The 26994-nt window shown below is 48.7% G+C and overlaps 11 protein-coding genes across 11 annotated transcripts; 6 read left to right on the top strand and 5 right to left on the bottom strand.

Annotated features, from left to right (window-relative positions):
• Positions 1-525: 525 nt before the first annotated feature.
• On the top strand, positions 526-879 carry F9C07_4501 (uncharacterized protein; the record flags this gene model as incomplete). The annotated part of the gene is made up of 1 exon (XM_041285703.1): positions 526-879. The coding sequence occupies one exon, from the start codon at positions 526-528 to the stop codon at positions 877-879; it is 354 nt and encodes a 117-aa protein (XP_041144173.1).
• A 522-nt stretch (positions 880-1401) lies between these two features.
• Positions 1402-3228, top strand: F9C07_2148736 (uncharacterized protein). Its single transcript, XM_041285702.2, has one exon. The coding sequence runs from the start codon at positions 1556-1558 to the stop codon at positions 2939-2941; it is 1386 nt and encodes a 461-aa protein (XP_041144172.1). The 5' UTR covers positions 1402-1555; the 3' UTR covers positions 2942-3228.
• Positions 3229-3407: 179 nt separating this feature from the next.
• Positions 3408-4091, top strand: F9C07_4499 (putative glutathione S-transferase Ure2-like protein; the record flags this gene model as incomplete). The annotated part of the gene is made up of 1 exon (XM_041285701.1): positions 3408-4091. The coding sequence occupies one exon, from the start codon at positions 3408-3410 to the stop codon at positions 4089-4091; it is 684 nt and encodes a 227-aa protein (XP_041144171.1).
• A 163-nt stretch (positions 4092-4254) lies between these two features.
• F9C07_4498 (heterokaryon incompatibility protein-domain-containing protein) lies at positions 4255-6361 on the bottom strand (the record flags this gene model as incomplete). The annotated part of the gene is made up of 2 exons (XM_071511225.1): positions 4255-5855; positions 5923-6361. 2 exons carry the CDS (start codon positions 6359-6361, stop codon positions 4255-4257), a joined length of 2040 nt encoding a protein of 679 aa, XP_071364857.1.
• A 1521-nt stretch (positions 6362-7882) lies between these two features.
• On the bottom strand, positions 7883-9234 carry F9C07_2254235 (nmrA-like family protein; the record flags this gene model as incomplete). The annotated part of the gene is made up of 2 exons (XM_071510102.1): positions 8538-9234; positions 7883-8296 (listed from the first exon to the last, which is right to left on the bottom strand). Exons 1-2 carry the CDS (start codon positions 8829-8831, stop codon positions 7883-7885), a joined length of 708 nt encoding a protein of 235 aa, XP_071364856.1. The 5' UTR covers positions 8832-9234.
• A 266-nt stretch (positions 9235-9500) lies between these two features.
• Positions 9501-12701, bottom strand: F9C07_2281582 (uncharacterized protein). The gene is made up of 7 exons (XM_071510514.1): positions 12397-12701; positions 12087-12332; positions 11593-12035; positions 11234-11544; positions 10753-11166; positions 10449-10684; positions 9501-10398 (listed from the first exon to the last, which is right to left on the bottom strand). Exons 2-7 carry the CDS (start codon positions 12281-12283, stop codon positions 9933-9935), a joined length of 2067 nt encoding a protein of 688 aa, XP_071364855.1. The 5' UTR covers positions 12284-12332; positions 12397-12701; the 3' UTR covers positions 9501-9932.
• Positions 12702-13179: 478 nt separating this feature from the next.
• On the top strand, positions 13180-14788 carry F9C07_2281581 (branched chain alpha-keto acid dehydrogenase E1, beta subunit). Its single transcript, XM_041291650.2, has 3 exons — positions 13180-13872; positions 13932-14494; positions 14548-14788. The coding sequence occupies exons 1-3, from the start codon at positions 13316-13318 to the stop codon at positions 14583-14585; spliced, it is 1158 nt and encodes a 385-aa protein (XP_041144167.1). The 5' UTR covers positions 13180-13315; the 3' UTR covers positions 14586-14788.
• A 1558-nt stretch (positions 14789-16346) lies between these two features.
• F9C07_2201542 (uncharacterized protein) lies at positions 16347-19381 on the top strand (the record flags this gene model as incomplete). Its single annotated transcript, XM_071509517.1, has 5 exons — positions 16347-16469; positions 16542-17234; positions 17258-17510; positions 17667-18858; positions 18952-19381. The coding sequence occupies 5 exons, from the start codon at positions 16347-16349 to the stop codon at positions 19379-19381; spliced, it is 2691 nt and encodes an 896-aa protein (XP_071364854.1).
• A 424-nt stretch (positions 19382-19805) lies between these two features.
• F9C07_4492 (putative oxidoreductase) lies at positions 19806-20913 on the bottom strand (the record flags this gene model as incomplete). The annotated part of the gene is made up of 2 exons (XM_041291657.1): positions 19806-20565; positions 20618-20913. 2 exons carry the CDS (start codon positions 20911-20913, stop codon positions 19806-19808), a joined length of 1056 nt encoding a protein of 351 aa, XP_041144165.1.
• Positions 20914-21949: 1036 nt separating this feature from the next.
• Positions 21950-24074, bottom strand: F9C07_2281579 (chaperonin 10-like protein). The gene is made up of 5 exons (XM_041291649.2): positions 23659-24074; positions 23478-23605; positions 23263-23422; positions 22743-23211; positions 21950-22686 (listed from the first exon to the last, which is right to left on the bottom strand). Exons 1-5 carry the CDS (start codon positions 23862-23864, stop codon positions 22483-22485), a joined length of 1167 nt encoding a protein of 388 aa, XP_041144164.1. The 5' UTR covers positions 23865-24074; the 3' UTR covers positions 21950-22482.
• A 239-nt stretch (positions 24075-24313) lies between these two features.
• On the top strand, positions 24314-26545 carry F9C07_4490 (putative transketolase; the record flags this gene model as incomplete). Its single annotated transcript, XM_041285699.2, has 3 exons — positions 24314-24462; positions 24517-25624; positions 25676-26545. The coding sequence occupies 3 exons, from the start codon at positions 24314-24316 to the stop codon at positions 26543-26545; spliced, it is 2127 nt and encodes a 708-aa protein (XP_041144163.2).
• Positions 26546-26994: the final 449 nt, after the last annotated feature.

Here is a 26994-nt window from a genome sequence, read left to right as displayed (position 1 = left end):
ATCTTGTGGTTTTCCAGTTGCTTCTTAGTAACTTGTTCTCACACTCTCCGAGTCCTACCCCGCGAGGTGAGACGACATTCAGATGATGGGAATAATTTTAACTTCACAATGACATCAGCACTATGAATTGTTTCTTCTTCGCTTTCTTCCCTTCCGACTGGTGCGGAGAAATTGCCAGAGTCCGGGGCTTGGAACCTTGAAAACTGGGGTTCCGAGGCTGTGGAACCTTCTGTACCCACCCCACGGTGCTAGCCACATATTTGAAGAAGTACTGCTTACTTTCATATACAAATACAGATGAACTTCATCTTATGTCACGTGCGGTATTTAGAGACATTGCTGATGGCGTGGCATCGTGGGGGCGAAACCCAGAGCTACAACTCCGGTGAAGTTATGAGAAAGAAATATCACCTCTTCAGCACGATATACAGAAGCCAAGTCATTCTCCTGTCTTCACATTGAGCTCTTACTTTAACGCAAGTGATTCAACAAAGACGCGTCACTTTGGTAACCTATCTGTTCAAAATGTTGCCACGACTCTCAACCCTCTCGATATATCTTCTCTCTTCTGTCGTCCTGCTTGGTGCCTTCTCCCGCTTCACGCATGGCGCGTATACCCCGGGGTGGTACGCATTCCAGGAATATCATGCACCGGATGACGGCTCCACTGTCGCAAGGATCACTCCTATTATGGACACAATCGTTGGACTCACGCTACTATTTGGGGCAAGGACGGCCAAGTTTTCCGCTGCGGCTGTTAGTCTTACGTTTTTCATCATGGGACTGGCCATGCAGGTACTAGCAGGGAAAGACTACAAGGGCGATGTAGCTTTGGTTGTACTCGCAGCGGCTGCGATTGCTGGGGCTCTCCGGAAATAGGACTAGGAAGCAATGGTGCAATATACGAGGCTATGTGGACAATACTGCTGCGTAGCTCTCGCTATGCACAAGAGAGGGCCGCCGCCGCGAATCCTCGACATAAAAGCAGCCACAGGTATAGGGGATATCGCCGCGCTTTGCAAGTGTTGTTTTTTGGAGGGAATGGAGGGGATGAATTTTTGGAGGCGCCATTTAAGGTGTATAAAGCCTCGAAACGTCATGAACTGTCTCTATTATAACAAAATGCATTAAATCCACACGTCGGCTTTAGGGAGCTGCTAAACACCGAAACCGAGCGCCGTTTATAAGCAACGATCCTTCGGCTAAACCGTATCGGGCGAAACCCGCGAGCAGCACATCCAGTTAGGGTTATCCTAAAAAGACGACAGTCTGGCCTACTTACTAGTGTTGTCAGACGGTATAAAGCATTTATTGGACTTGAATTACACGGCTTTCACAAGTTACCAAGTTACCACTTGTTACACCTCAGAACCATGCCTTTCACCGGTGGCGGATGCCAAACATGCAGGGATCGACGAATCAAGGTACAATGCATACTACTAGCGTGGCAGCCATGCGCCTACCTGACTAGGGTTCCAGCTAACGCTTCTCGTAGTGCGATAAGACTCAACCAATCTGTCAACGATGCATAAAATCCCGCCGAACATGCTATGGCATGCGGGACCAACAAGTCTGGCTTACCGAGAATTCCTACGCAAGCCGTCAGAAGAAGCGTCCTAGAGGACCTCGCTCAATGAAAATGAATCTACATGTGTCGTACAAGCCTGCCGATATGAAAATGTACGCAATGGCATACTATATGCACAACTATGTCCAGGCACCGTATAATGTTCCCGATATTGTCAAAGATGTCACTAGAGGATGTCTAGCTTTCCTTCCACCAAGGCCGTGGTGTCCTTTCTTGGAGCTAGCAGTATCTTCACTGGCTCTAGCGATGTTTTCAAGGACCCAGAATTACCCCAGCGCAGCATTGGTGGCCTCTGCTACGTACCATCAACTGCTGAAAGTAGCGCAAAGTGCGATACATTACCTGACACCTGATAATTTCGACTCGTGCCTACTTGCGGTCTTCTTTATGGGTCGCTACGAGGATTCGGTATATCGTCCAGTGACCGAGACCCCATTTGTACACGCCTCACCCAGCTTCTTACATCACGATGGAGCGTTGGCGATCTTGAAGGTGTGGAATGACTGTTTGAGTCGTGATAAGCCCGCAACGAATGTCATTAATCATACCAGACGGGGGCTGATCAGATCGGCCCTCATGCGAAATGCAGCACTGCCACATTGGATCCATGATGGTGCATTCTTCGGTGAGCACGGACTTGAACTTGAATACGACAGAATTATAATAGGTCTGGTGAACCTCCGCCATCGGCTGTTCGCTCTCATTGATGATATCACTGCTCGAGGTGGATCAGCGCAAACCCGGTCAGCTGTAATACTCGAAGAGCTCGAAAGCGAGTCCCATATTCTCGATGTAGACTTAGAAACTTGCATTTCCCATATCCCATCTGCGTGGCACCAGCTCCAACAACACACATTATCAAATGTTGACCTTCCGTCATGGCCATCCTCAGATTTCTATTCCCCGACACTGTACAGCTACCCCAATCCAGCCTATGCAGCTCTTTGGGGTCAGTATAAAGCCACGAAAATGCTTATCAAAAGCACTCGGCTAAGAATTCTTGCGTTGCATAATCCAAACAACCTATCCCTGAAGAAAAAGCTTCTTTCCGATATGCATTCTGTATCTGAAGATCTGGCAGCTATTGTACCCTTTGCTCTTCAGAGATTCAAATTAATCGACGACACGAGTTCATCATCATCTCCTGGTTCATCCGTCACGTTGAATCTAAAGGCAGAGATCAAGCCAATCGACACTAGTTTGGTTATATGGCCGCTGACTCTTGCTTCGGGTCTTGAATATGTGGGCTCTCAACACAAAGCCTGGTTCAAGGCTCAGCTAGCTCGTCTGGGAAGACTGGTAGGGTTTGGGATTTTGGAAACTGCGGAAACGGATCAGTGGCTCGAGCTGTAGTAGATGATACCTCTAGCGCAGTCTTACTCATTTATACTTCCCATTGTAAGCCAAGGCTCACTAGCTATTTATTGGTATTTCAGGCCTCCATAACATACGTGTATCGTTCTTTCAGCGAATGTTTCTGTATAGTTCGTTTCAGCCACGGTGAACTCTCTCATCAAGCTATTCCACTTCGGGCGATACCAGCGAGCATCCACCATCACGGACCCGGTATAAAAATGTCAGATCTACAGTACATGCCATATATAAGCGATGGATTTGTAACCACCCAATTTATATTACAAATGTAGTTCTTCTTTCTGCTTCTCCAGCCCTCATCTTAAACCTATATAACAAAGTCTCAAACTCCCCCATCACTCCAACATATCAACACAGGCATCCAGCACTCAAAGACCAGTACCAAAGAATCCTCAACCACCAGAAACCCACCTACAACGAAACCAAAACCAAAACTAAAACCAAAATGACCAGCCCCCTCCAACCTCTCAAACTCTACGGCGACCGCCCAACCGTCAATCCGGTAAAAGTCCTCATCCTCCTGAACGAGCTCTCCCTCCCCTACACAATCTCGCCAATCCCCTTCACCGAAGTCAAATCAACCCCCTACCTATCCCTAAACCCAAACGGCCGACTCCCAACCCTCCACGACCCAAACACAAACCTCACGATCTGGGAATCCGGCGCAATAATCGAGTACCTCGTTGACCGCTACGACACCTCCCGTCGCATAAGCTTCGAGCCCGGAACCCACGACTTCTACCTCGCGAAGCAGTGGTTGCATTTTCAGATGTCCGGGCAGGGGCCGTACTATGGGCAGTTGGCGTGGTTTAAGAAGTTTCATCATGAGCAGGTTCCTAGTGCTGTTGAGAGGTATGTTAAGGAGGTGAATCGGGTGACTGGGGTTTTGGAGGGGTGGTTGGAGAAGCAGGCGGGGGTTTATGGGGAGGGTGAGGGGAATGGGCCGTGGCTTGTTGGGGGGAAGTTGTCGTATGTGGATTTGGCATTTGTGCCGTGGCAGAGGGTGCCCGGAATGTTTGTTGGTGTGGAGGATTTTGATATTGAGAAGTATCCGTTTGTGAAGGGGTGGTTGGGAAGGATGCTGGCGAGGGAGGGGGTTAGGGTTGGCATTGAGGGGGAGAAGGAATGACTTATTTCCAGAGTTATAGGGTTTTGATAGTTGTGACTTGTGTTGTTGTTTGGGAAATGAGAATGAATATACTGAGTTAGGTGCTTGTAGATGACTGATCTATGAAGTGTCTTCGCAGTTTTAAAGGAGGATAGGCAGGATACCAACGAATGCTAATATAAACTTAAACCAATCTTATCTCCTGCTCGGGGACTTGACAGAAAGGATCACGATTGGGGGTCCTTGGAATTCCGAGGCCGTAGTCCGTTTTCGTCGTCCAATATAAGGTACCAGTTCCGACCCGTTCAAAGACTCCTTCTCTATCAGCTACTTTTCTCATAACCAAGAACTCGGCGAACTCGCTTCCATTGAGAATCTCTCCAAGAGAAACCCTCTGGCCCTCTAGATCTTTCATGTCATCCTCGGTATCGACAGAGGCACGGCAGCTATCCGGCCGGCCATTTTTGCAATTGTATCTCAGGTCTATTTCGGTTGTATTACGTTGAAGGGATATGACATCGGCTTCACAAACACGCAGTCGCATGTGAATGAAACCTTGTCGGACTGGTCCCATAGGATCGTGTGCTGCAGGCACAGTTCCTGCATCAAGAATACAGGCTTTTTGCTTAAGCGGATTCGAAGGCCAAAGCTGAAAGTTAACCTCGACGGGACCACCATGGATGGATGCCCATGAAAAGCTCGGAGCGATGTATTGTTGATACCGAAAGTATTTGAATTCTGGACGCGTCGTCCAGGCCAGCTGCTCAATTAACTTTTTGGACCATAAGCCCGCCAGGTAATCACCAAATATCTGCCGCGGCATTCGTTGAACCATGCTGGACAGCGCCGCCAGTCGGTCTGTCGGGACTGTTACATCGGCTGCACTGTATACCCAGACAATATCTTGCCACGCATACCAAAATCCGTCCTCGTCCAACTCCTGCCTAGGCCCTGAAATATGGCGAAAATTGGCCAGCTCCTTCTCGCACATGCTTATGTATATGTCGTCACGAATGTCTAAAGACATTTTTTCACACTCACAGCGCCTGTGTGTAAAGCATTCAAAGCTAACCTCCCATGGCCGAAAATGGAGGATGCGGGGCGAGAGAAGGCGCTCTTGCACACACCATCCCCTGCGCATCAAAGATGGGTCTTCATTCACATTATGAAGACCGGCTTCAGCGCACCTGATAAACACCGGGAAACGGTCTCCATTGTCATCAGGCAGAGCCACTTCGTGGATCACCTTTCTCTCGAGAAAGCAACCATCAGTTGGCGGGCTACTCTGGTAGCAGTGCACAGCAATGGTGATATATGCCCCTTCAAATATATCACCCATATGGGATGCTTGCTGTGCCCAATCATCAGGATCATCTTGGATGATACAGAAGGTATCGATCCACAAGTACCGCACCCCGAGCCATCGGGCAACCTTGATTGCATCATGAAAGGCCTGAGAAAGCCCCTGCTGCGGAAGTAACTGCTTTCGAGACTCATAATTATCTTTGAGGGTCATGCAGTTTCTTGCTTGTGAGAACTTCCAGCTGTGGCTCAGGGCAATGTATCGACTAATCTGTTTTATATCCTCCCGGAGACAGATAATCCCTTTATCATCGTCTCCAAGATCAACCAGTCGTGTGGGCATAGTAGACGGTCTCTGACATTTAGGGTGGTTCTCAAAGCAGTCCTGCACCCAGGAGAGATACCAGTCTCGATGCTCATCGGTGAGAACATATCTCGGAGATGACTTTGTTTTCGCCATGTTTTTCCAGGGGTTTCGAGTGTCTTGAAATAATCAGAAATAACACATATAATAACGCATATTATGGGTCAACAATTATCACTATCTTACCATCAGCCGCGAGTATCTGGAACTGCCACATCTTGATGGGTTCGACTAGTATATTTAAGCAACAATCTATCGCCTGTCCCGGAGCAGATTTTACTGTAATAGGCCTTATTTCTTCAACAATCAACGGTTTAGGTTTCGACACCAGACAATAAAAAAATCCTTGATGTAGCAGTGCACATCCCTTACAGCCTTTGGATGCTTGCTCGCGAGCCTCGTCGATATTCACGTCAAATACAAAGCCATGAGCACCCGCCGCATTGGTCGGGACCTCCCTACGATCTCTCACACTCCATACTCGACCGTCTGAGTCGCGTTCAATGTTTTCCTCAAGTTCTGGTTGAAAGTTATGGCAAACCGGACAGTCTTTCATGATGTTATCGTTGATATGGTGGGGGATATGGGTTTCTGCCTTCCTCTCTTTAAGTGTTGTTCGTAGCATCGACGATGACAAGGGGGTAGAACGTGTGGCGCTAGCTAATTGGTTCGACTACGTGAGACAAGGCTGCCTCAGTGCCTCGGCCTCAGTCCTTTTCCAGTACTGGCCTTTCAACCACAACATCGCCCAGTAGAATATTATCACTTTTGTCTAGGACCCCTTCCGCCGGTTGCCACCGTCAATCCGAACTCTATTCGAGGAAAGGTTGGGCGAACGGTTGCTATTGGCGACTGCCTGCAACGTACATCTAGGACAGACTTCGTTGCAAGAGACAGTATTTGGTCTCACAGAAACACACATCGTTGGGCAAATGAATGATATTGTAGAGTGCGAAACGACAGCTGGAATGACACTACCTTCAATTATCAACACATTTATCATAAAGTACTCTAGTCTGCTCCATACCCACAACAACGACAGGTGATTCACGCTCTCCTCTTTTGTTGCCCCAACCCCAAGAAATAACCAGAACGATCAGATCATCAATTCTGAATATCGATCTCAGCAGTTCTAAACAAGCTGTTTGGCTATAGCAACAATAAGGCCATCGAATCTTTCATTGAGATCTTCGAGCAAGATCGCCATGTACTCATCTGGCAGGGGAGATCCCTCAGCAATCCACCGGAAACGGGTCTTCAAGGGAAACAGACTTGGCGCCGGGGTACCATGCCTTTTCGGCGCCGAAGCCAGCCACGAGGCCCCAGACCTCACCGATGGGGGCAACCGATATCGCGGGTGACGGTGGTATAGTGGACCTTAGAGGGTTGGTACATGTTTAAGGTTTGGAACAGGGTGGGTCTGGAGATTTTTCAGGTGGGAAAATGGGAAATTTGGAGATCTCGCAATGATGCCATATGATTGTACGGCTTTCGTATGAGTTGCAGGTTGCGCTACCATCGAAGGTTGTGTTCTTTATAAACTTATTGTGATGCTGGGACAATGGTCACTAAAGACATCATTATTATAAATCTTGCCGTTTGGAACTGTCTGGAAATGGTTTATAATCAACTCCAGACTTGAAGGCTTGAAGGTTATCAGAATCGCTGACTTATATTGTCACGGACGATAAACACATTCCGTCCGTCCGAAAGTCCGATAAGCAGAATTGATGACCGTGATCCGGAGCCTTAGGCACAAAAAGGCCCCCTTACCGCACCTCCTCCGGGCTTGCGCTGGGCACGACCCGGCCTTATACACGGAATAATATTAAAGTAAAGAGATAGATCTAAATGACATGACCGGCACATGAATGTGAGCGCTTACAAGAGTAGATAACGATCCTACCTAACTACTATTAGGTACCACCAGTCTAGAGCCGCCATTTCGGCTCTGGAGTGAACGTTTACTTGGTGCATGGAAGAAATACACTTAACACGTCCCATCTTAGCTCGGATTTAAGCAACTGTTTTGTGTGAATTTAAGAAGGCTCCGAGCGCCAGATACATTTTCTGTCTGATACAATCCGCCGAGATTTGAACCAAAGGGAATATATTGATCTAACCAGCAACTTCGATACATGATAAATTATACGTCCGGATTGCGGCGGAAGAACTCTTCCAAACTAGTCTGCTTGACGTTCGGGAAGCGCGCAACATCCACTGGCTCGTAATCCCAAGATCGGGCCGGGATATGATATTGGTAGCTATACCGAAGATAGTTATACCATTCGCTTTTCCCATATTTAGCTCTTCCCTCGTTCAGCTTATCTTCTGCATCCTTCAGTGATCCTAAGCAATTAAGCTTGGCAGTGACGCGGCCTCCTCTCGCAGCATTGTATGCTTTGACAATGTCTTCCGGGGAGGCTTCAAAGCTCTGAACATGGACAAAGCCACCATTAGCCGCTTCTGGGGCAGTAATAGCCTCAAGCACGTAATTTCCGATGTCTTCCGCGGTAGTATAACGAGTGGGAAATGTCGAAGGCCCGTGGAAATTGAAGGTCTTCGTAACCGGGTCCCAGTCATAAGGGCTTCTCTTGAAGTAGTACTCGGCAATTGCGCCAGTCATCATATAGATCGGCTTGATTGTCGAGCTAACCGCCACATGGTGAGCGAATCCCCGCATGTCGTCGTAAATTTCATGTGAACCAGGGGAAAGCCTCCAGTCGTAATTCCATGAGGTGGCGTGGAAGATCTCCAAAGCACTTAGCCGACTGCGAAGAGACGGGCATCGTGGTACGTACCTTTACTCCCGCACGCTCTGCTGCCCTAATAAGCATCATTTGTGATTCCATGAACATTTCTGGGACGGCAGCAAATGAACAGATAATGGCGTCAACACCTTTTGTGGCCCGATCCATTGCCGCAATGTCATGGGGGTCTGACATCGTCTCAAAACCTTCAAGCCGGTCCCGAACATCTGCCGGCAGATTGTCGATGTTGCGAGCTAGGCCTCGAACCTTGTGGCCACGCGCAAATGCGGACCTAGCACACGGAATACCGACAAAGCCGGTGATACCAGCGATCAAAATAAGCATATTGTATGAATCTTGTGTTACTGTGTTTTCTCAATCAACCGTTCTCAGGCGGAGCAGAATACAAAGGATGTCAATCTAAGATCGGGCGAACCATGTGGCACTTATAAACCGCTTGCAATCAAAAACAACGGGGTCTCGGTCGTTGCTCGCGCTTATAACACCGAAGGGCTTGTCCAGATCCGCAAATAGCTTTGGAAAGCCGCGGACGGAAATTCGGAGGTAGAACAGCCACCGTCATTATGTCAGTGTTCGTGATGTAAAATTTCTCCAAATATACTGTGATGCAGCCTTTACACTCCATGTCCGGCCCGTCTTCTTCCTCGCGGACCCGGAACATATACATTTCCGTCCGTCCGCCCGGACCTCGAGATCTAAACAATGTGATCGAAGCAAAATGTTACCAATCTACCACCGTTAATGTACTATAGTATATGTTGGTTGATGAATATTCACATATGCAAATCCGCTATCCTCTCGACCAATCATCTAGAGTAATCTGAATACCCCAATTATCAATTTGGCCGGTTCCAGAGAGATATTCAGTATCTGTGGGGGGCCTGGGGGCTGTCGTCCCTAAATTGTAGGGCCTTTAGGCATTCCCTCCGAGAGCTTTAGGCAGTACGATCCATAAGCTTAGGTGACTACTACCATTACTAAAGTAGTAACTAACTAGCGACTATGACAATATTATTAATATGATCTAAAGTTAAACTATATAATTGCCAACACATTGATAATTTTGTCAATAGAGAAACTATAGAATAATTAAGTCCGCCGTAATGGAAACATGAAGCTGTTATACTCAATTGTTTCATAGAGCTCCCCGCCACCTCAAGATTTGCCTGGTATATCAGCTGTTAGCATATCCCATTTCTAGTCAGTCATACCAGGACATGGAGAACTTAACGAACTTCCATTTCTTGATGCGGCACGTACCGTCACAAAGGCTTGATTTTGAGAACATATTTTATCTCGCCATTTTACATCCATAAAGTCGAGGCCAATGGAGCCTACATCGCCGCAAAGAATCTCGGGCGTCTCAATGCTCTCATGAGTTGCTGTAGGTGTAAAGGTATGGAGGAAATGTATCTCATCAAATGGCTAGAATGGTAGATTGGAAGTCGGGAGATCTGTCAAGGCATCTGATCTAATCCAACCCAGCCATGGTTGAGAATCTAGAAGGTCCCACATGAGCTCATTGTCCAGATTGACTTGTGCGTCTTGGCCGACGATACTTCGGTCTTGTAAATTGGCTCCACTTTCTTGAGCGAAGTTTGAGCCAAAGGAATTGTGCATTGTTGCTGGAGGATGTTGCGCCATCATGCTGGATATCTCCAAAGAGGGTTGAGAAAGCGCGGGTCTAGGGCGGTTATGGATCAGAGGGCCAACTAGGCGGAGGAAAGCTGAGAATAACTTATGGACTTGAGCAATGGAGGGATGTTTTTCCCCAAAGCGCGATATCCCTTTGGTGACCGCGGCCATCAATGTATAATCATCAAGATTCGCCGAGCACACCACATTGCAAAAAAGGACAAAAAAAGGATGTAGTGGATAGAACAGTAAGGTCCTGATGGGTTTAGAGACGGCGCAGTAAACGTCGAGCAAGGGGGAACTGACCAAGTGAGGAAGTATGGATACTCATCAAGGAAATTAGCATCCATCCAAATCTCGTCCTGCATTCTCCTAAGGCGTATGAGCGACTGCCGTGAAGCCCTCAGACAATCTTCCTGACTTGATCGATTTTGGGCGACGCGCTTGTTCAAGTGCAAAACACTAGTGAGTAGTGCGTAATAGCCAAATTCGATGGCTACCCATTCGTAAGTCGTTTCCCTGAAAGGTAATTGATGTTGACGCTGATAAAGCGAGCATTCAATATCTGTAACCCTGCAATGCCTATTCTGTGGATACTCAAGCTGCTCACCTTTTCAATTGTCGTATGGATATCATATGTATCCCGTAGAAGCTTATCAATGACGACGGATTGATCGTTCTTATCCCTGTGGCTGAGGAGTATATCGAGAACGCCCTCCTGGATTTGTGCAAACTCGACCATGGTTTTGAGACTAGCGCTGAGAGGAAGCTGAGGATCCAAATGCACTAGGTCTGCTGGTTTTACCCTCAGTTTTGGAAGTGAAGGTGGTCTCAGAAGAAGCACACTGAGCATTTTGTCAAGATAGTAACACGTATAAAGTGCCCCATATATGTCCTGCTTTGTTCCGTCAAACGGCAAATGGGTGTCAATCGTGTGGTAATTCAAAGATACTAAGGTTCTAGAGGCAAACGCTGTCAATGTCCAGCTCCGAGACATGTCACCTTGAATCTGCATGAATAGTGCCTGGTAGTGAATAGAATTAGCATGGAGGGCTAATCAAGTCGAGTGGGGATGAGGCATTTCAACGAACCCCAGACAAAAACGCTTGCAAGAGAACCAAACTTGGAGGAGCAAGAAAGTCTAGTTCGGAAAGTGCCTTATGTACTTCGTGTTCATATTGCTTCTTACTTTGTTCGAGTCGTCTTCGGAGTGGCACACTCCGATCTTTCTTTGGTAGTCGGCAAAGCAACGTGGCAGCCTTCATATAGACACAGACGCGGTAACAAGTAAGCGTGTGTTGGTCCTCTTTGCCTTCTATAAGGGACAGACACATTCCTTCCAAGGTCTGGAAGGAAACATGGTCAGGCCAGAACGACTGTTTCATAGTGTTCGGCTCAGTATCTGGGGTCCCCGGTTAGCGACATAAACCACTACATTACATCGACTCACTCATCGTCATCAGATACAGCAGTTCTGGCGGAAACCCTTGTACTTCATGATCGCCTCGCATTTCCGACGTTTCGAAAGAGTCGGTTGCAAAGAACGGCTTCGACGTGTCAGAAAGTCGACTAACAAAGTCAATTGCCTCCCTCAACACACTAGATCTATTTGTCCCCAGCGATGGATTTGACTCAAGCTCTCGTTGCAGAAATCGAGTGCCTTCTGAGGTTTGCTGGGTCAAGCCATCTCTGGCGTTACTGTTCAATGAGTTCGGCGATCGCCTCTCGATACTTTCGCTTTGCCGCCTATCATGAGAAGTATTACCACTGTCGTTCTCAGTCGTTTCCTTGCCAGGTAATCCGGTCGCTACGTGAGGACTTAAGCCTTGACTAGACGGCAACGCGGCGACTGATGACTCAAGCGCGGCAATTCTTCCAGACAAAGAGAGCATGCTTAATAAACGTGAGCGTAGTCATTAATCTTGAGGACTCTGAAAATCTCACCGAGATCTTTTTGGGCCCCTACTCTTCTTGGGTCGATCTCTGCGGCAATCTACGCGGGCATCGATGCAATTGGCACATGGGAACTGCCGATCACATTTGATCTGGGAGACTACGAAGTCAATATATACGTGAACGACATGATACGGCAGAAGACAGCGAGGATGGTTCGTGGTTGAAAAAGGACTCTTTGGGGGCATCCATTGCACAGTCTGATTGACGAACCTTTCTGGAATGGCAAAAGTCGCACTATTTCTTTACATTAGCTCCTTCCGTGACAAACAGCGAGAGCTCCTGCATGGAGGACACAAACCGCTGGACGTTCAGCCACTATAGTACTAGGCTCCATGAGGTGGGGTCAGAAGGCACTGCTGCTCGTCTTCCCAATCAGGATGCTGAACGGAGAGTGAAAATCTGCTGAGCATATGTCATGAACGTATTGAGGTGACAAGATGCTGGGTTTTATGTTTGTCCGTCCGTCCGTTCGTTGACAACGACAACGGGCTTAACGGACACGGGATGATGTAAGCTGAGACATCAATTAATAACTGGGCTGTTTTTCGAAGCTAATTGATATAAGCATTAGTCCTATAGTAATTCTAAGGAGTAAGATATCTGCTAAGATGTAATGAGAACCGTACTACTTTAGCAAAGAACTAATTTAATCATTACTATCTGGGCAGTACCCACGGAATGGGACACTATCTACTTAGGTATGCTAATATATATTCTACCATGTCTCCGCTGGTTCGATCTTCGAAGATACTCTCCACACAATACCTTTTTCAGTTTGATCTCACCCGAGAATATTTCTTTAAGTATGAATAACAGTATTAATATTATTCATATAATTCTCATGACAAGAGGGGAATATTATATATATAGGGAAAGACCTCTCTAGTCATGCGGCTGATAAGACAGACCATATCAAGGGAACATCAACATTCCCAACTGGTGTACCTCGCTGATCATGAAAAAAATACAGTCCAACATGGAAGGATTTCATAACCAGCGGAGACATTATTGGATGTAACGTCCAGGGTCCAGGCACCGAGGCCACCCATGCTCGGTTATCCGCGGAGGCGGCGCGGAAGGGATCCCCGCATGATGACATTCTGGGGAAAACGGAATGGGATATAAATCAAGGGGAGGCTTTTCTTTGACCGACATCGATAAACTACACTCTCCGCTCCTCTCCCTCTCTCCCTCTCTCCCTCGCCTCAACTCACACAATGGCGTCCCTCCGCCTACCCCGACTAATACGCCCATCCGGTCGTCGACTATACTCGGGCGCGGCATCGCCATCGTCACGACTGAACCTGCCCATCGACTACAAAACCACTCCGCTCCTTCATCACACATCCTCCACTCTCTCCGAAAGCTTAGAACTTCCTGGCTCCACCACCTCGAAATCCATGAACCTCTACCAAGCCATCAATTCCGCCCTACGCACTGCACTCGCAAAGTCGGAGAAGGTGATGCTCTTTGGCGAAGATGTCGCCTTCGGAGGTGTCTTTCGCTGCTCGATGGATCTACAAACGGAATTCGGGTCAGAACGTGTTTTCAACACCCCATTGACAGAACAAGGGATCGTGGGATTTGCCATTGGGGCCGCAGCACAGGGTATGAAGCCGGTCGCGGAGATCCAGTTCGCGGATTATGTCTTCCCAGCTTTCGACCAGATTGTCAACGAAGCCGCAAAATTCAGATATCGTGAAGGTGCCACGGGAGTACATGCTGGTGGCATGGTTGTGCGCATGCCATGTGGTGCAGTTGGACACGGCGCTTTGTATGGTCCCGGCCCAATGAGCGCTCTCGAATTGGTATACTGACTTTAACCCTAACTAGATACCATTCACAATCCCCCGAGGCGCTTTTCGCACACGTCCCGGGTGTCCAGGTTGTTGTTCCACGTTCTCCATCTCAAGCGAAGGGCCTCCTCCTAGCTTCTATTTTCGAGCATAATAACCCCGTCATCTTCATGGAGCCGAAATGCTTGTACCGCGCGGCGGTGGAGCATGTCCCGAATGAGTATTACACGATTCCGCTCAGTAAGGCGGAGATTCTGAAGCCGGGAAATGATGTCACCCTTATCTCCTACGGCCAGCCGCTCTATCTGTGCTCCGCAGCTATTGCCGCCGCGGAGAAGGCCCTCGGTGTCAGTGTGGAGCTGATTGATCTGCGCACTATCTACCCGTGGGATCGGCAAACGGTCCTCGATAGCGTGAAGAAGACCGGCAGAGCGATCGTGGTGCACGAGAGCATGATCAACTATGGAGTCGGTGCCGAGGTGGCTGCTACTATTCAGGACCAGGCGTTCTTGCGGTTGGAGGCACCCGTCAAGCGTGTAGCAGGATGGAGTACACATACAGGACTTCAATATGAGAAGTTCATCCTGCCTGATGTTGCTCGTAAGTTGATGTGTCGCCATCTTACTGTGAACAGCTAGACTAATCTTATACAGGGATATATGACGCCATCAAGCAGAGCATTGAGTACTAAATTATCAAAATCATCTGTCCAAACAGTTCGGTTATATTGCATGGATGGTGTAGCTATGCACCTTCCCTTATGTATTTAGACATTGTATGAGCGGAATATAATGAACTACAGAGCATTCACCCAAGCAGCGGACACTGCAAAACATTAGGTCACCTTCGCTAGATATGTAGACCTGAGGATGTATTCTCTTCTATGTCTCATGGCCTTGCTACAAATATCTATGGATTACTAGCATACCGGTTGCCTTGAGTACCTTGGTTCACTTTACCTTCCCATGTACTAGAACTTGTTGAAGCATTTATTAGTAGCGTGTTGATTAAACAGTAGAAGGCCCCCAACTCCAGTCAATCCTACGCCAGACAAGACATACAGTCGTGAATTGGACATCTTATAGATTAATAATTACTAGCTCAATTGATTCACGCGTAGACACCGTGGTCTCAAAGAGACAGCCCCAAGCAGGAAAGCGGAGCTCGTCTCCAAAGGATGTCCTAACGAAAACAGGCATACCCGACTCCTCGCCCCCGACCGTAGAAAGTATGTTCAGTGTCACAAACTGCCATAAATATATCTGCCCCAAAACAGTTACTCTAAACCTAAAATGTAAATGAGATAACAAGAAGCTTCCAAGGATCCTAGCCTAAAAGTTTCCCGCAAAAGTAATCGCTTCCCCCTGAGCGATCGCGCATAAATCCACACACAGTAAATAGTACACAATCCAACCAGACAAATCAGAAAGTGTTCAAATAATTCTACCGGATGGGAATCCGGAGAAAACGCACCAGTCCCGAATAGGACAGGTGTCCCCGTGGCTTTACCCCGTGATTTGGGGTGTCTCCACCACCAAGCGGCTATTGGTGGGTATTGCTAGAGGCCCTTCCTGAAGAGGTAAGAATAGCCACGGTTGCCATCGGGCTATATCTTTGTCCGTGTGGAGTTGTTGTTTTGATGTTTCCCGTTGCTCGTCATTGGTGATTGTATCGCTCATCTGGGGCTGTTGGGGGCCCTGACGATTGGGTATGTATGTGCCTGCTATTCGAGAGAGGTTATACTTTAATTAAATTGCCCTGAGTGTGGTAGTAAGGCACAATGAGCAGGTAACAGCTTTGGTAAAATATGAATCCGGTCCTACTACGTGAATAGGACGTTAGATTGAGATATACCGGGCTGACCACTTTTATATTATAGACAATATCTAGGCCTCTGTACGCAATCTGGCAAGCTCCCCAGTTCTTCAGTTCACATGGAACTTTCTACTTCTTCGTGAGGTTACCACAATATGCGGCGTCACCGTGTCGTTCGCCATTTGAGTGTAGACTTGAGTACTCATCCGGATGCAGGTTCAACAACTACTCGAGTATAAGTTACTAAGTTACGATGACTAGGTAAGGACGAGGATAGCCTAGAGGTGGTTATGCTCTACTATCAAGCATTTTATAGGCGCTAAATATGCGGGACAACTACAGCGTCAATCCGCACGGACGTCAAAGTGATAACGATAATGATCCAGGGTCTTGTTGTAGATAAGACATTGATCCGTACTCAATCGCACTGGGATCTTCACGACTTCGCCATCAAGATTATGAAGCTATCTACTTGGAGGAGGACTGATTTCATCATACTGCATGCATAGCCCCAAGCTATGTGTGACGAGGCTGATCGCAAAGACAGGCCCAATGCCCACCCAGCCTGATCGCTAAAAGCTACATAGCTTACTGACTGAGCACATTTCCATCATCAAATCCCAATATTGTCGGCAAGATGGATATCTCCAAGATCACCGCGGCAGCTGTAGCCCAGACAAACGAGTTTCAGCTCGCTCTGGCGAGCTTGAACTTCGACTTCTCTCTCTTCAAGGTCGAAGCCCCTCAAGAATACAAGGCTGTGGGCATGTCGTTATCGCCTTCACGGAAACAAAATGCCGAAGAAGACCCTGCCCATCGAACCGCCCGAAAGCTTGACGCCATTATCGGATCCATGGTAACCTCGCCAGATGCTTTAGTAAAGGTATACGGACAAAGAGTATCGGAAATATGCTCGACGCCTTCCTCAAACCCTCGAGGGTCTCGGGCCCATGGCATGTTCCAAAACTACGTTGGCGCCGACTCAACAACCATCTGGGCCGCTGCGACTTCGGGAAAGGGCGCTCTGGCAGTACATCTGTTGGCTTGTATGCTGGCGCGGCTGTGGACGCCAGCAGAAGCAACGTCAATATGGGTGGAAATTGTTGAGGAGCGAAAAGCCCAGATCTCGGCGGAGTGCGACCCAAATGAACCCTCTCACTACGCACTAATTCGGGCTTCACACCTCGAGGTTACGAGAGCTGAACTTGCGAACTGGGATGCTGGTGTTCGAGCGTGGCTAGCGATCGCCGACAAGGCAAACCAGCGTCAGCATTCTCAACTCCGATTGATCATTGAAAATCTCTCAATCTCGGTGAATAATAACTCTGTGGTCTTTTCCAGTGTTATCAAGGCTTGGCAGTCTGCCATGGAAATGGTGCAGAATCTTTTAATGGGGATATCTCAAAGAGTGAACAGCGGCGCTGTTTTGCTTGCCCTCTCGGCTTGGCATCTCTACCCAGATATGGACGTCTTCTGCGTTAGCAACAAGACGGTTGAACAAAAAGACCCCTCATGTCGGGCGCAGGTCGCCTGATAGTCGGCCTTGAGGATGCGGATCCGTCCCACAGCACGGGGATATTCTGGTCGCTTTCACTCTCACATCTCCGCTACTACGGTGACCCCGTGCTCTGTCGACGTTCGGTAGCTGAGGACGCGTCGCGGGTGTCATTCAACGAGTTCACCCTGGTCGCTCTGGGCTGCTTTTTGCAACGATGGTGCACATGGACTCAAGACGGACTAGCGATCAACTCGGTCGTTGAAATGATCATTTCCTTGGGTGACTTTGTTGGAGAGGTTTCTAGTACGTTTTCCACCAACATGGACATGCCCACCGCAGTGTGGCGAGCTGCACACACCCTTGCCCGTCTTTCCTCTGGGTGGGTGGGCGTTATAGTCAAAGCTTGTCAGATGCTCGAGGATGCAGAGGAACGAGACCAGCGAAATTTCTGGAATCTAGTTAAGATGGGGACGCGCCGGGGTGCGACCTTCCTTGGTCCGCTGGATGAACATCCGCCGCGGCTCTTCGGTCTCTCATCGCCACAAGTGGTCCTAAACCTACTACGGGATGATGCAGAGTGCCATATCGACGCCATGAGAGCAATCGTACGCAGCTCCCCTGACGTCGGGGATAGCACAATGTTTATTGGATATACTCACGAGTGCCAGCGACTCGGGAAATGGCAGGAATTTACTACCGTCGTACCAATTGCGACCAAAGAAGGGAAGAAGAAACATGTGGGTTTGGTCCCCGCGGATGTCGCAAAGGTGAAGCACAATGCATGGTTGAGACTTGGGGAAGATTACAACACAACGCGATTCGATGAGGTTATTTCTATAGGGGAGGTTTGTGAGCTTTACTACCCAGATAGTCTGGAAATTTCTCAGCATTATCTTACATACTACCTTCCCCTGAACCTCTCCCGCTCAGTTGGCACTGCGAAGATTCCAATATCAATTGCAGTGCGTGGCCATGATCGGCGAGAGCCTGACCCCGAGCAACCTTTAAAACGGTTTCGATACCCCAAGATAAACGACAACCCAACCATTGCTGTATATGCCACCGGTATCTGCATGTCAGATTTCGAAGTGTTCCCAGAGAATCTCACACGCTTCTTTGATAATCGATATTTTGACGTAGAGAAGCTCGAGGTTCACCTGACCCATGTCTGGTTCGCGAAGGCATCTCCTGAGTACGTCCGGTCCATGAGAGCGCTCGCGACAGCAGACCAGATTTACAAACTTATGCCCAACGCGTCCGTATCTCTCAGTGTACTACGCAAGGAGCTGGGCCAGCAAAAGTGGGTCCCCTGCGAAGACGACGCAGAACACCCATACGAAGACGACAAGGACGACGAATTCGTTATTGTGAAAAGAAACCGAAGTGGATTTGAAGTGTTCGATGTGGCCCGATCTGAGAGTTTCTCTTGTGTGGCTTTGTTCGAGACCGGCACGATGGATCTATCACCAGATTGCTTCACCAATGTCATGGCCATTTCATCTGGAAACTTTATATTCGCATCAAGTTCCATCCTCTGCGATCCCTGGGAGGACGCTAAGCCTCATGAGATCCAGAGACTGGTGGCCAATATTGGGAAATCCGGCGTTTCGCTGCTGATTCCGCCCATGAACCCCAAGCTGAGGAAGGCCGAGTTCGACACATGGCAACTGATCGACCATATTGCCTTCAACGGGTCAGTCGAAGATCACTTCGACAACTCATCTATTCAGCTCTCGTTTACAAGATACGAGAGCCCTGTCCCCGGTGCGGTGTTTCACGGAGTTCAGGACGTCGAGGCGAACTACGTCGAGACGCTGGCCCAAGTCTATGATGGCTCAAAGTGGGTAGGTGATATTGATATCCTGGGTGCTTTGTCGAGCAACTTCATTGAGCGGATCTCCCTGCCGCATCCCTGCCAGAGCCATCCCTCACGCCCCAAACCTAGATTCCCGGCCGTCTCCATTGACAACTGGGATGAGCTAATCGACGCCCCGAGCACTGCAAGGGTCATTCGAGCTCACGACAATTTCGTGGGAAGGCTTGCTGCCACTGCAATCTCGGTCCAGAAAGGTCACTTGACTTTTGTTTTGCCCAAGCAGGTATGCTGGACCTGTATCGAAAGTTTTACCTTACACTCGCTAGATAAGCTTTCAAAGAGGATATTTATCGGTTGATAGAGTGTTTAGGAGAAGCACATCTAGGATAATCTTCTTTCTCTTTAGGCTACTTGGACAGCATTTTCATTGGCCTACCTGATAACGTACATGAACGTAGGAGAAAACCAAGGGTCGGGGTCAAATCGGGTGTTATCGGAAATTTAGCAGTATAAAGAATGCCGAATGAAATGAAGACAGAGTCATTGGCATCCTTAGCTGGAGACATTAAAGAAATTGATCTCAGATATAAGCACGGCAGAAGTGTAGAGTCAATCGTCTAACGAAGGTGAGCTGATAATAATGTTCACAAAGTGATTTGAAAAGTTAAGGAAGCCGAATATCTTATCCGCTCTCTGGTGCGAGGATGAATCACACCCCACGAGAGCAGCAAACACCAAAAGGAACAGTAGAATAATGTGACCCTCAAACAATCAAGCACCTTTCATACGCTAACTGCCATATTTCCACCCCGGCTCTGCGGCTTCAAGTGGCCCAGCATAATCTGGCGTGATCTCCAAGCCGCCCACTCATTAACCGGACGCGCCTCCTCTTCTTCCCCTTCGGCCAAAGGAGGAATCTTACCACCCTGTATACGTCGCATAGATGCCTTCTTTGCAGGCCGAACTAAGTAGGCCACGCTTTGGCGCTGCACCAATGCCTGATCTCCTGGAGCCGTCATCACCCGATGCAAAGAACTACGCAGCAGTTCACCGGTCCACTCCACCAACGTATCACCCACATTTACAAGGGCACAGCCCGGTTCGGGTCGCACATACTGCCAGTTCTCCATTACGTTCTCCTTGCCAGCTGGAAGAATCTGGAGCCCACCCACCACATGGAACAGTACTGTCATGGTACCGATATCGGTGTGTCCGCCGAGAGTGATGCGATCATATTCCGGGGCAGGCTGGGGCGGACTACAGAGCAGACGCACCGATGTCTCGGACTCATCTTCCAGCGGACTAAGTGCAGCCAACGTGTCCTGCTTCAGACCGAGTTGATCGTCCAGCGCACCTAGAATGACACCCAATGCTGCAGAACAGTGTCGAATGAACGCTTGGAGCTGAGTACGCTTGGATTCGACTGGACCGGCATTAGTCCGTGGAGGACGGTTGCCTAGAATGTCGTCTTGATTGATGGAATACAGATGCATATGGTCTGTTTTGCCGTCGTCGGTCTTTAGTCGCCCCATGCTTTTGTACCTATTCGATATCAATTCATGATCTGTTTCTGAGTACATGTCAGTGTACATACCCGGTCAGGTCCCTCGGTGCATCATATGCATATCGATCCAGGGTTGCCTGGTCCAGGGCGAAGAGCTCCGTAGTCAGATCGAACATTCTCTCTGCATCTTGTAACAATGTCGTGCCATCATCGGAGTCTCGTAGGTCGATTAGAAAGAAACCCCATTCTCTACATGCTTCGAACAGTTTCTCTCCCTCGGTGGAGCTTTTATCCTGTAGACCACGGAGAGAAATAGTCGGCAGACTCGCAACGGAAGTCTCAGCAGGGAAAGCAGGGGCTTGAGTGAAATATCGGGGTGTTGGCATTGTTGGTCAGCTGCAGGTTGTTGGGAACGGGTACCGCGAAGACGTAGACAGCAAGACTACATATAATTGCTTACTCCGGGAACTTCAAAAGCTTGAACAGTACAAGATTTATACCCCGAGGCTTGTCATCTGACGGAAAACTAGACAAGGATCAGTTGGGGGCCAAAAGGGATTAGTCATTACAGTGCTTGTGCCTTGCTAACCATTATATATGCAGTACTTGATGGACTGTACTTTATTCACCTCATACTTGTTGATTGGGTCTCTAGCTCGGAGTCCTAACGATATAAACGTCAAGGTATAATGTTACTACAGCCGTGATAAGCTGTCAACATTTCCCACTAAGCTCAATTGCACCGCTTGTCTAGATAGAACGATGCTACATGATTAGTCAATTGGAAATGAGCTGTGACATGAAATAGATAACGATCAAGATACTAGGCTTCCTACTCAAAGAGGAGCTGGGAAGCACTGACGCGTGCCGTAGGTTAGCCGGATCCAAGATAGGCTCACGCATTCTAAAATGATAAACTCTATCAGAGCGAATTAACTGCTGTAACCTTTACATTCTACACGATCATCAGAAAGAAAGCCTGTCTGTTGCTTATCGACTCAACCACCTAAGCCAAACCAAAACATTAATACCCAGAAAGACTGCTCAGCATCACCAATCACCTTATTCAGCGAGGACACTCATCAGACCGCTAGCTAGCACTAGACCAGAAACAAGGATGAACGTTGCAGCGGTACGGATCGGACCGTCTGGTAGTCCTCCCCAAAATACTGTACTATGATGCGTAGGATTCGAAAGTGGTACTAAAGTTGCCTGGTCAGGGCACGGCCCATATCATGGCCTATCATATTATCTGTACGGTTGGAGAAGTCCTCAAAGGGAAGGATAGACGAGTTCCAACGAGACGAACATGCCCACTGACCCACCATGCAGTCTTAATAACTCCTTCGTCAAATGACTAACCTGGAACGATTATAGTACTATCCCACTTGGCTCAGCTCTATATTCACTAAGCTAGTTAAGCTTAACTTAGAGTATTCTGGATTATATTTGGCTAGCCCTAATCGGTACTATCTTGCTTAGGGCTGTTGGCATGACTGAAAGTATTATCACATACACAAGAGTGTGGTCATGGTTTCAGCAAAAAATGGCTATGTTATACAGATTTATGTTATATGTATACAAAAATCACAGATGATATGAAAGGTAGAATGGAACGTGATTGATGGAAAGCATCAGGAATATTACTGCTATAAGTAATTCCTGAGATGTTTTAGTGTGCCGCTTGATAGGGCTAGCTGGCTCAGAAAGATGGAAGAATATTTGTGAGATGTGGTGTTCCACAGCTTTCAGGCATGGATCAGTACATGGTGAAAGTGGATTTGATTACGTGTAAACTGTACTGTGCGCTCCTTCAAGTTGTTCGTAAGATTCTAAATTCATTTGCAAGCCAAGTAGCCTTCGTAACTAGTCCTGATAAAAAATTGTTACACACTTCGCACTCTATCATCAACGCCAGAACGAATGTAAACAAGACAATCCCCGCAAATATAACACTACAATGTAGCTTCAATCTCATCCACCACCAAGACCTTGATACTCGGGTTCTTCGGGTTAGAGCACAGCTGCAACGCCGACTCAGCCTGTTCTAATGGGAATGTATGGGTAACAAGTCTCTTGAGATCAAGGATTCCGCCACTCATGCACTGAATGGCTGGGGCCCAGGTGTCGCGGTAGCGGTTGATGAAGCGCAAGTCAATCTGTAGCAGGAATGTTAATACGATCCGAATAAGATATGAACATACCAGTAACATACCTCAGCCAGCGAGATATGCATAAACGGCAAGTTGTTCATCACAGCTTTACCCACGCCAATGACTACGACGGTGCCGCCTCGTCGAGCTGTGAACGCAGCAGTGCATACACTACTTTCAACACCTGTGCACTCGAGAACGGTCTCTGGGGCAAAGTATTCTTCGGAACCGAACAGCGCTCGGATTGCCTTGGCATTTCCTTGGGCATCAAGATCACGGTTCACCTGGTATGTGATGCAGCTCGGGACGAACTCCTTAGCGAATGCCAACCGACTAGCATCTAGGTCTGTGATAACAATAGGATGAGCGCCTGACGCACGTGCGGCGGCCAGTGCGATTAGTCCAATGGGACCGGCACCGCAGACGACGGCCCCGCGACCAAGTTGCAGACCAGCAACTGACATTCCACGCATTACGACCGAGAGGGGCTCGAGGAGGGCACCCTCGGCGTAGGTAAGGTTATCGGGCAATCTAGATTTTGGATGAGGAATGAGGAATGTATGAAAAATGGCCAAGACTCACTTGTGAACCCATTTTGCGGGGTGCGTCTTGTATCGTTGAATTGTTCCGGCGTAAGGGTATACGCCTGCGAACTGGACATCTTCGCAAAGGTTATAACGGCCGTCGAGACAGAGGAAACAATCCCCGCAGGGCACGCCCGGCTCAACGGCCACTCTGTCACCTAATTCCCTGCATCAACATTATTCGGAGAAAAGATCAACTGACGGGGAACCAACCAGGACGGAGATGAGTGACTCCCTCGCCACATTTCAAGACAACACCTGCGGCTTCATGTCCGATAATGCAGTCACCCTTGAAAATCAGTTCTCCAATGCAACCGGTTTTCCAAAAGTGAAGATCGGAACTTTGAAAAACTATTAGTAAAGGCTGGCGCACTAGGCCGATACAATATCTTACCCGCAAATTCCAGTTGCTTTGATCTGAAGCAGAACTTCGCCGTGCTTTGGGGCATACACCGGCGCATCAATGGCCTTGAGCTTGTGATCGGCTGTGACTTGGAGAGAAGGGTTGGGGAAAGGTGTGACAATAGTCTCTGTAGAACTTTTGGCCGGGGTTGCGGCTGTGGGGGGATTGAGACTGGGGTCAAGGAGAGAGGGCGCCATGACGGACCAAAATCAGTATTTTTGTGTTTATTGCTTGATCAGGATATGAAAAGCGAAAGACAGAGGAAAACATGGTGGGGGGATATTCGTGGATATTATATTGAGGGCCTCCGGATTGCGTTGAATGCTTAGTGATATGGGGTATTGTGGGGTATTCTTGCATGAAGATGAGGAGGGAAACTGCAACCACTGGAATCACGAGACCCGCTCCTAATGTTGGATCGTCTTATCGATAAAGCGGAAATGTGGATCCCCTCTCGATTGCCTCTTTCGGCCAGAAGTGCCTCGACTTGCCAGATCGGGCAAAAGGGCTCACCCTACCCTATCTGTCATGCGCAGAAAGGTCCCGGTCGCGCTTCGACTTATAAATATAAGTCCGGTCGGTTCCTGGCTGTGAGTTGTTAAAGACAAAATCGGACTAAAGTTCTGAGCGAATACATACATACATCATGGCTGTTGGTCCGGTTACTATCAACGGCAGCGGCAAATCTGCCCTGCCGCTGGTTCAGCAAATGTCCAAAGACCATGACATTGTGTTGAAGACATTCCGTATGCTCATTTCGGACTTATGCCAGCAGTTCGGAGGAGGTCACCCTGGGTATGTTTAGCCAGCAGACATTGAATATTCAGAATACTGACATCAAACCTCTAGTGGCGCCATCGGTATGGCCGCTATCGGTGTCGCTCTCTGGCGCTATGTGATGCGCTATGCTCCTCACACCCCCGATTTCTTCAACCGCGATCGCTTTATTCTCTCGAATGGCCATACCTGTCTATTCCAGTACTCCTTCCTGCACTTGACCGGGTACAAGGCTATGACCTTTGACCAACTCAAATCCTACCACTCGGATCGCGTCGATGCACTTTGTCCTGGCCACCCTGAGATCGAACACGAGGGCATCGAAGTTACTACAGGACCCCTGGGTCAGGGTGTTGCTAACGCCGTCGGTTTGGCGATGGCGACCAAGAACTTGGCTGCGAAGTTCAATCAACCAGGATACGATGTTGTAAACAACCACACCTGGTGTATGATTGGAGATGCGTGTCTACAGGAGGGTGTTGGATTGGAAGCTATTTCGTATGCGGGTCATCTGAAGCTTAACAACCTGACTATCATCTACGACAACAACCAAATCACCTGTGATGGATCAGTCGATCTGACCAACACTGAAGACATTAACGGCAAGATGCGCGCTTCTGGGTGGGACGTGATTGACGTCGAGGACGGTTGCTACGATGTCGAGGGTCTTGTGCGGGCTCTGGAACAGGCTCGCGCCTCCACAGAGAAGCCAACCTTCATCAACGTCCGCACAGTCATTGGCCTTGGTAGCAATGTTGCCGGTCAGGCCGCAGCCCACGGTGCTGCATTCGGAGCTCCCAACGTGGCGCAGATGAAGAAGGAGAACGGGTTCAACCCGGACGAGCACTTTGTTATCGGAGAGACGGTACGGAAGTTTTTCGAAGATCTTCCTGCGCGTGGTGAATCTCTCGTCCAGGAATGGAAGGACCTTGTGAAGCAATATACCGCTCAATACCCTGAGCTTGGCGCAGAATTCCAGCGCCGCATGAGCGGAGAGTTGCCGTCCAACTGGAAGGACCTGATCCCTGCCAGCTTCCCAGAGAAGCCTACCGCTTCACGAGCCTCGTCTGGCTTGGTCTTCAACCCCATTGCTAAGGAGATTGAGAACTTCATGGTCGGCACTGCTGACCTCTCGCCCTCTGTAAACATGATCTGGCCTGGAAAGGTAGACTTCCAACACGTAAGTCATCCCAACCCTAATCGATTAGTTGAGCTCGTCTGACTTTTCTAGCCTGATCTGCGCACCACTTGCGGCATCAACGGCAACTACGGCGGTCGCTATATCCACTATGGTGTGCGTGAACACGCCATGTGCGCTATCTCTAACGGCTTGGCCGCCTATGCCCCTAACACCTTCATCCCCATCACCTCATCCTTCTTCATGTTCTACCTCTACGCTGCTCCCGCTGTGCGCATGGGCGCATTGCAGCACCTCCAGATCATCCACGCCGCCACACACGACTCCATCGGTATGGGTGAGGATGGCCCGACCCATCAGCCTATCGAACTGGCCGCATTATACCGTGCCATGCCAAACCTTCTCTATATCCGCCCGGGTGATAGCGAAGAAACCGCCGGTGCCTGGATCGCCGCCATCGAAGCCAAGAAGACACCCACCATCATCTCCACTTCCCGTCACACTCTGCCCCAATTGAAGCAAACCTCTCGCGACGGTGTCGCGCGCGGTGCATATGTCCTCGAAGAGGCCGAGAATGCAGCTGTTACCCTCATTGGTGTGGGTGCAGAATTGTCCTTCGCCCTGGAGGTCGCCAACAAGCTCAAGGAGAAGGGCGTCGTCGCGCGGGTGGTCAGTTTCCCTTGCCAGCGTTTGTTCGAGCAACAATCCCTCGAATACAAGCGCTCTGTTCTGCAGAGGCACCGTGGTATTCCTGCTGTTGTTATCGAGCCTTATGCACCTAACGGCTGGGAGCGATATGCGGACGCTGGCGTCTGCATTAAGCGCTTTGGTCACAGTTTGCCTGGCAAGGTGGCGTACAAGTACTTCGGTTATGACATTGATACCTTGACCGAGAAGGTTCACGGTTATCTGGGACAGGTTGAGAAGGATGAACTCTTGAAGCATGAGTTTGTTGAGCTGTGATGACTTGGTTATGATGTATATAGAAGGCGTTTCAAAATGAATATAGATTAATTGTTCTGTTTAACATGGCATGATGCTCAAGCACGCTCAAGGGCATTGCGTATCGAAACCTTCGATCCTGTAATTGGTCAAATACGTAATCCAGGTATTCCAACCGTTGTTTTCTACAAGGTACACGAAAGAAGGTCACCTGGTGCGCAACTCTTGGTCTCCATGATCTAGCGTCCACATGACCTAAAGCATATCGGAGAGTTTACAGATCCTAAAAGGTCAACGATGCCACAGTCTCCCAACCTCTCCAGATTATTCGCCAGACTTTGCACCCAATGGCATCACCCATCGAGCTAGTGTGCTAGGGTTACGCAAACTGAAGCCTAGCTTGAATCAAATTCCCGGAACGCGCCATTATAGCCGTCCAACAATGCCATTTCTTTGGTGGCTATTACAGT

Source organism: Aspergillus flavus, chromosome 3 (assembly GCF_009017415.1).
Source record: "Aspergillus flavus chromosome 3, complete sequence".
Taxonomy (NCBI): Eukaryota; Fungi; Ascomycota; class Eurotiomycetes; order Eurotiales; family Aspergillaceae; genus Aspergillus; species Aspergillus flavus.
This window is presented reverse-complemented; position numbering and strand designations above follow the sequence as displayed.